Raw genomic sequence first — 6,152 nt, forward strand, 5'->3', positions numbered from 1 at the left:
ATTCTTTTTCAGGTAGACTGCCTATTTCCTCCTCATTTGTTTGGTCTGGTGGGTTTTTACCTTGCTCCCTCATCTGTTGCATATTTCTCTGTCTTCTTATTTTGCTTAACCTACTGTGTTTGGTGTCTCCTTTTTGCAGGCCTCAGGTTCGTAGTTCCCGTTGTTTTTGGTGTCTGCTCGCAGTGGGTATTGTTGGTTCAGTGGCTTGTGTAGGCTTTCTGGTTGAGGGGAATGTTGCCTGTGTTCTGGTGGGTGGGGCTGGATCTTGTCTTTCTGGTGGTCGGGGCTGTGTCTGGTGGTGTGTTTTGGGGTGTTTGTGAACTTATTATGACTTTAGGTAGCCTCTGTTCTAATGGGTGGAGTTGTGTTCCTGTCTTGCTAGTTGTTTGGCCTGGGGCATCCAGCACTGGAGCTTGCTGGCTGATGGGTTGAGCTGAGTCTTAGCTTTGAGACGGAGATCTCTTGGAGAGCTCTTGTTGATTGATATTACATGGGGCCAGGAGGTCTCTGGTGGTCCAATGTCCTGAACTTGGCTCTCCCATCTCAGAGGCTCAGGCCTAACATCAGGCTGGAGCACCAAGATTCTGTCAGCCACATGGCTTAGAAGAAAAGGGAGAAAAAAAGAAAAGATAAATAAATAAATAAACAAAATAATTAAAAATTTAAAAATTACTAACATAAAAAAGTAATAAAAAAGAAAAGAAGAGATCAACCAAATCAATAAACAAATCCACCAGTGATAACAGTGCTAAAAACTGTACTAAGATAAACGTAAAAATCAGAAACGAATCAGTCGTAGACAGCAAACCTCAAGTCTACAGTTGCTCTCAAAGTCCACTGCCTTAATTTTGGGTTGATTCGTTGTCTATTCAGGTATTCCACAGAGGCAGCGTGCCTCAAGTTGCTTGTGGGGCTTTAATCTGCTGCTCCTGGGGCTGCAGGGAGAAATTTCCCTTTCTCTTCTTTGTTTGCACAGCTCCTGGGGTTCAGCTTTGGATTTGGCCCAGCCTCTGTGTTTAGGTTGCCCTCAGGCATCTGTTCTTGCCCAAACAGGACGGGGTTAAAGCAGCGGCTGATTAGGGGGCTCTGGCTCACTCAGGCTGGGGGGAGGGAGGGGTAAGGTAGTTATAACTGGAATGCAGGGCGAGTCTGCTGGCGGCCAGACTTTGCAACAGCGTGAGGTGCACCGTGTGTTCTCCTGGGGAAGTTGTCCCTGGATCTTGGGACCCTGGTGGTGGCAGGCTGCAAAGCTCCCAGTGGGGGACGGGGTGGGGGGGCATGTGTATAGCTACCTGTGCTTGCACACAGGCTTCTTGGTGGCTGCAGCAGCAGCCTTAGCATCTCATGCCCGCCTCTGGTGTCCACACTGATAGCCACGGCTTGCGCCCGTCTCTAGAGCTCATTTAGGCGGTGCTCTGAATCCCCTCTCCTCCCGCACCCCGAAACAATGGTCTCTTGCCTCTTAGGCAGGTCCAGACTTTTTCCTGGACTCCCTCCCGGCTAGCCGTAGCACACTAGCCCCCTTCAGGTTGTCTTCACTCAGCCAACCCCAGTCCTCTCCCTGGGGTCTGACCTCCGAATCCCGCGCCTCAGCTCCCAGCCCCGCCCACCCCAGCGGGTGAGCAGACAAGCCTCTCAGGCTGGTGAGTGCTGGTCGGCACCGATCCTCTGTGCGGGAATCTCTCCACTTTGCCCTCTGCACCCCTGTTGCTGTGCTCTCCTCCGTGGCTCTGAAGTTTCCCTGCCGTCCACCCCTCATATCTACCAGTAAAGGGGCTTCCTCGTGTGTGGAAACATTTCCTCCTTTACAGCTCCCTCCCACTGGTGCAGGTCCCATCCCTATTCTTTTGTCTTTGTTCTTTCTTCTCCCTACCCAGGTACGTGGGGATTTTCTTGCCTTTTGGGAAGTCTGAGGTCTTCTGCCAGCATTCAGTAGGTGTTCTGTAGGAGTTGCTCCACATGTAGATGTATTTCTGATGTATTTGTGGGGAGGAAGATGATCTCCATGTCTTACTCCTCCGCCATCTTGAAGGTCTCCTAACTGCTTCTTAATCAGTCCATTCTGCTTTAAGTCATTTCTGCCTTGAGTCACGTGTACTTTGTCCAGATGTTCTCAACACCATAGTGCTCTCTCAGGGCTGCCTCCTTGAAGCCAATCATACATATTTCTATAGTAGCACTTATCATACTGAACTTTTGGAAATTGTTTATTTATGCTTCTAAAATGTGTGTTCCTGAGAGCATATTTTTACGTGTTTATCCTTTTACAATCTATAGTCCTCCTTCTTTACTTAGCCACTACCTCAGCCTGGATTCTCAAGAAAACTGAGACAATGATTAAGGAATGGCTCTTTCAGTTGGGAAGGGCAAACCCAGGGCAGTGAGGTTGAGGAAAAGAAAGTGAGGTAAGAAAACTTGAAACAATATGTAGTACATTACTGCCTGGCTACCACCTTAGAAGATGCCTTCAAGAGACAGAGCAGACCACTATGCAGGTGCATCCACCAGGCACACAGGATTTCCCTTAATGGGCTGCAAGGGCAAAGTGTGGCCTGGAGTAGTCTATGGGAAGAAGGAAGGGGAAGGAGGGGGAATTTATTTGTCCAGCTCCCTCTTGTCTCGTCTTTCCCACTGGTTAAAGTTCACCCATGGGGAGCTGGAGTTAATGCCCACACTTCCAGGTGGCATCATCCAGTTTATTCTGTGATCTCTGGGCCACTGGCTCCCTAAGCCCCATTTCCCACAGGGTAATAGAAAGAGGGCTGCACAGTAACTACACACACAGTGAGTTGCATCACAGGGAGGAATCTCTGCCAAAGTCAGGGAACCTAAATCTTTCATAATGGGCAGTAAGCCTGTTTGCCCTGAAGGGAGGTACCATCTTTATTATACTGGACAATAAACAGACTTACCTTTTGCTCCAAAGGGAGATACTAACTTTATCTTCCAGGGTTGTTCACTACACAAACATCCTTGAGAAGATTGTCTGGAACAAAGGCAGTCAGTGCCTTTGTAAACAAGTCATGCAGAAACACAGGAGACCCATAGAGCATTGTCCCCTAACACAGATCCAATATGCGGCTGCCCAGTGCTTATTTCCTGAGTGGAAATGCTACTAAATTGTGATCAACATATAAAATACTTTTCTGCAGCAACTGCAGGTAATGCAATATAATATCGTCAAAAACAAAACTGGACAGTAGTCAAAGCTGTGAGGACAGATTTTATTCAGTAATACTATTGCAATAAGAAAGAGGGTCCAATGTGAATTGAACTCACCTTTCCTGAAACAAAGGGCTGGAGACTTAAAAGGCTGGGTGTGTTCAGGGAAAGGCACTGCAGGGGTATTAAGGGGGGTTAGTTTATGTGACTAGGACACCTGGAGTTGTTCACTGGAGTTTATTCAGAGGAGAAATAAACATCTACCTTTATGGCAGGAGGCGTTGGTGCAAGTTGAAGCCAGACAGCCACTGAAGTTAGGCGGTTATCCCCAATATGATAGCACTTATCATATTGAATTTTAGGAAATTGTTTATTTATGCAGATGCAGGGACTGAGGATGAGAGAGAGAGTTATCTCCCTGGATGTTTACATTTCAAAGAGACAGCTCTCAAGGCTTTGAAGAAACAGTTTTGGGTGGTAGATTTACATCTTAGAGGGCAAAGAAAGGATTTATAATTGCAAGCATTCTCAAGTAACTGCTCTAAGAGAGAGTTCAGGGCTCTATCACCAGGTTTTGGCTCGAACAAACAGTAAATTCTCCTGGGAGCATTGATCTTTCTCAGGGGTCTGGGGTCCTTCTAGGGACATGGCCTCAAGCTGCTAGAGCCAAGCTAGAGTTTGTTGTCTCTCTCTCTTTTTTTTGGCCGCACTGCGTGGCATGCAAAATCTTAGTTCCCCAGCATGCCCCCTGCAGTGGAAGTGCAGAGTCTTAACCACTGGACCACCAGGGAAATCCCCCTAGAGTCTGTCAAGTCTCTTAATGCATAGGTTTGGATGGAATTGCTATATGCCAAGAGTTCTGCAGTTTTCAGTATAGCAGTTGTACAACTAGCTACCAGTAAGAAATAAGAAGCATATCTTGACATCAATGTAATAACAGAAAGCATGAGAATTTTTTTTTTTTTTTTTATACAGAACATCCATTGATCTTTATTTGATTTGACAAAATCTTCATTATTAAAAGACGGGTAATAAAATCTGAGCTTACATTGAATCTGCAAATTAAGTTCTATAGTATCTAGAATATTACATAAGAAATTTCAGCAGAGGGGGAGAGAGGATAAAAGCATCACATGCAGATGCTCCTGGCAAAGGGGGAACTATATCTGCAGGTGAGGTCCATCGTGTGCAGTGCATAAAAAAATCCTAGAGAAAATGCAATCGACTTACTTGGGTGAAGTGTTTTTCCTTTTGGGGAGAGGGAGCGGTGGCATCGAGGTGCAGGAATTCAAAGGTATGTGCAGAATGGCTTCTCCATTTCAAAATGATAATAAAAATATTTAGATCATGGCATTAGGGCACCTTTGAGGAAAAGAACACCTTAACCAGAGTAGACTCATTGCATAATTCTTTAGTAATATGTACAATTTTCAAGTAATGGAGCAGACTTAGAGTAATTTTACTTCAAAAGTGGCTATCTATTTTTCTTCTCGCCCTCTGGGGCTTGATCTGTTTCAGCATCGCAGGGACACTTTTCTACACAGTTTCTAGGGAACCATCCTCTTATTCTTGAAACATCTTCTTTAATGGAATCATCAAGAATTTTATCTCCATACAACCAGTATCGTAAGCCTCTTGTGGCTAAAATGAACTCCCCTTTCTGTAGCCTTATCCGAGGCTCTTCAGTGCAGGGGCTCGTGAAGAAGGTTTTGATTCCTCTATTCAAAGGACAGCAGGTACCACTATAATCTTCTATTACTTTATACTGAACACTTCTGACTCTTTTATCTGCTTTTTGTTTCAACTGTTCTATTGTTAAGCTGTACGGGTGACAGCCTTCTCTTATTGGCCAATCCAGTCCATCTCCTTTGGGGACCCCTGACCACGTAAAAACCTGTTTAAAGTTCTTCCATCTACTTCCCAAATCATAAGGAAAAACAAAGACTTCATCTAGTTGATAATATTGAATTCGATCTTTAGCCTTCTCTTCAATCCATGATTCAATAGAAGTTTTGTTTCTGAGAATTATTTTCATCTGGATAAAAAACAACATCCCAACAGCTATGGTTGTTCCTAAAGCTAATCCCAAGGCAAACAAGGTGGCAGCAAATGCAGCTAATCCGAACGGAATAATCGGAAGAGGATCTCTCCGGGCTGCACTCATATCAATCTTTACCGTGTTCCACCCAAAGGAGAGCCGATTATAAAGCTGTGTATACATTGTCATAACAAAAATAAAGGCAGCATGAATACAACCCAGTGGTGCTAAAAGGAGAAACAGTGTGAACGAAGCATGATTTTGATAACCACAGCAGTTGTTGATCCAAGGACAGTGATGGTCCATCTTCATCACACACCTGTTACACTTTCTGCAATGATGTGACCGTGGTGCCTTGTATGCTTGGCAGACTTTACAATATTGGAGGTACATGGTATCCTGAGAATTTTCCGGTTTCCACCCCAGAGGGACGAAGCCAGGACCAACAAACATGGCATTGAAGTAATTATAAAGAATCATGACAGTCCAATTTATCAACATGATGAAGTTCATGCTTCCTCCAGTGGTATGTAAAGGCCAATACCACAACACAGAGTCAATCATGGCCATGGTAGAACATATTGCTATAACACCAAGGGCTATAATGGGACCCCAGTGACAAAGTCTCTTTACTTCTTGTAGATTTTCAAACTTGATAACTGAGCAGAATGTACCCATTTTGGTGAGGAAGAACTCGTTCCTGTTTTTAAAGAACTATAGATTTCCTTTTTCTGTGCATACATTTCCATGTGCCACAAGTCCACGTGTGTTCCTTAATTGTCATGCCTTCACATTGTGGGATGTTAATGCAGATTATGCCATGTTCACTGTTACACACTCTTTATGTTTTCTAGGAGAATCCAGTACCTTGGTTTGAAATCCAATCTCGGTCTGGTCCTCAGTGCCCGCTCTTTGGCCATCGCATTTCCGGGGCGGCTCGGGCTCACCCGGA

General features: G+C 44.8%; 1 protein-coding gene across 1 annotated transcript; it reads right to left on the reverse strand.

Moving 5' to 3' along the window:
- Positions 1–4,140: 4,140 nt before the first annotated feature.
- Positions 4,141–5,796, reverse strand: LOC115867352 (palmitoyltransferase ZDHHC6-like). The gene is made up of 2 exons (XM_030883625.3): positions 5,520–5,796; positions 4,141–5,427 (listed from the first exon to the last, which is right to left on the reverse strand). The coding sequence occupies exons 1-2, from the start codon at positions 5,656–5,658 to the stop codon at positions 4,637–4,639; spliced, it is 930 nt and encodes a 309-aa protein (XP_030739485.1). The 5' UTR covers positions 5,659–5,796; the 3' UTR covers positions 4,141–4,636.
- Between the last annotated feature and the right edge of the window lie 356 nt (positions 5,797–6,152).

The sequence above is a fragment of the Globicephala melas genome, chromosome 2 (genome assembly GCF_963455315.2).
Source record: "Globicephala melas chromosome 2, mGloMel1.2, whole genome shotgun sequence".
In the NCBI taxonomy this organism is placed as follows: domain Eukaryota; kingdom Metazoa; phylum Chordata; class Mammalia; order Artiodactyla; family Delphinidae; genus Globicephala; species Globicephala melas.

What these genes read in the sequence shown, in the direction of transcription:
- LOC115867352 (XM_030883625.3), bottom strand. Translation starts at nt 5,658, where the DNA reads ATGCCATGTTTGTTGGTCCTGGCTTCGTCCCTCTGGGGTGGAAACCGG. An exon ending in CATTGCAGAAAGTGTAACAG is followed by an intron (nt 5,428 to 5,519) that starts GTGTGTGATGAA and finishes TTCTCCTTTTAG; the next exon opens with CACCACTGGGTTGTATTCAT.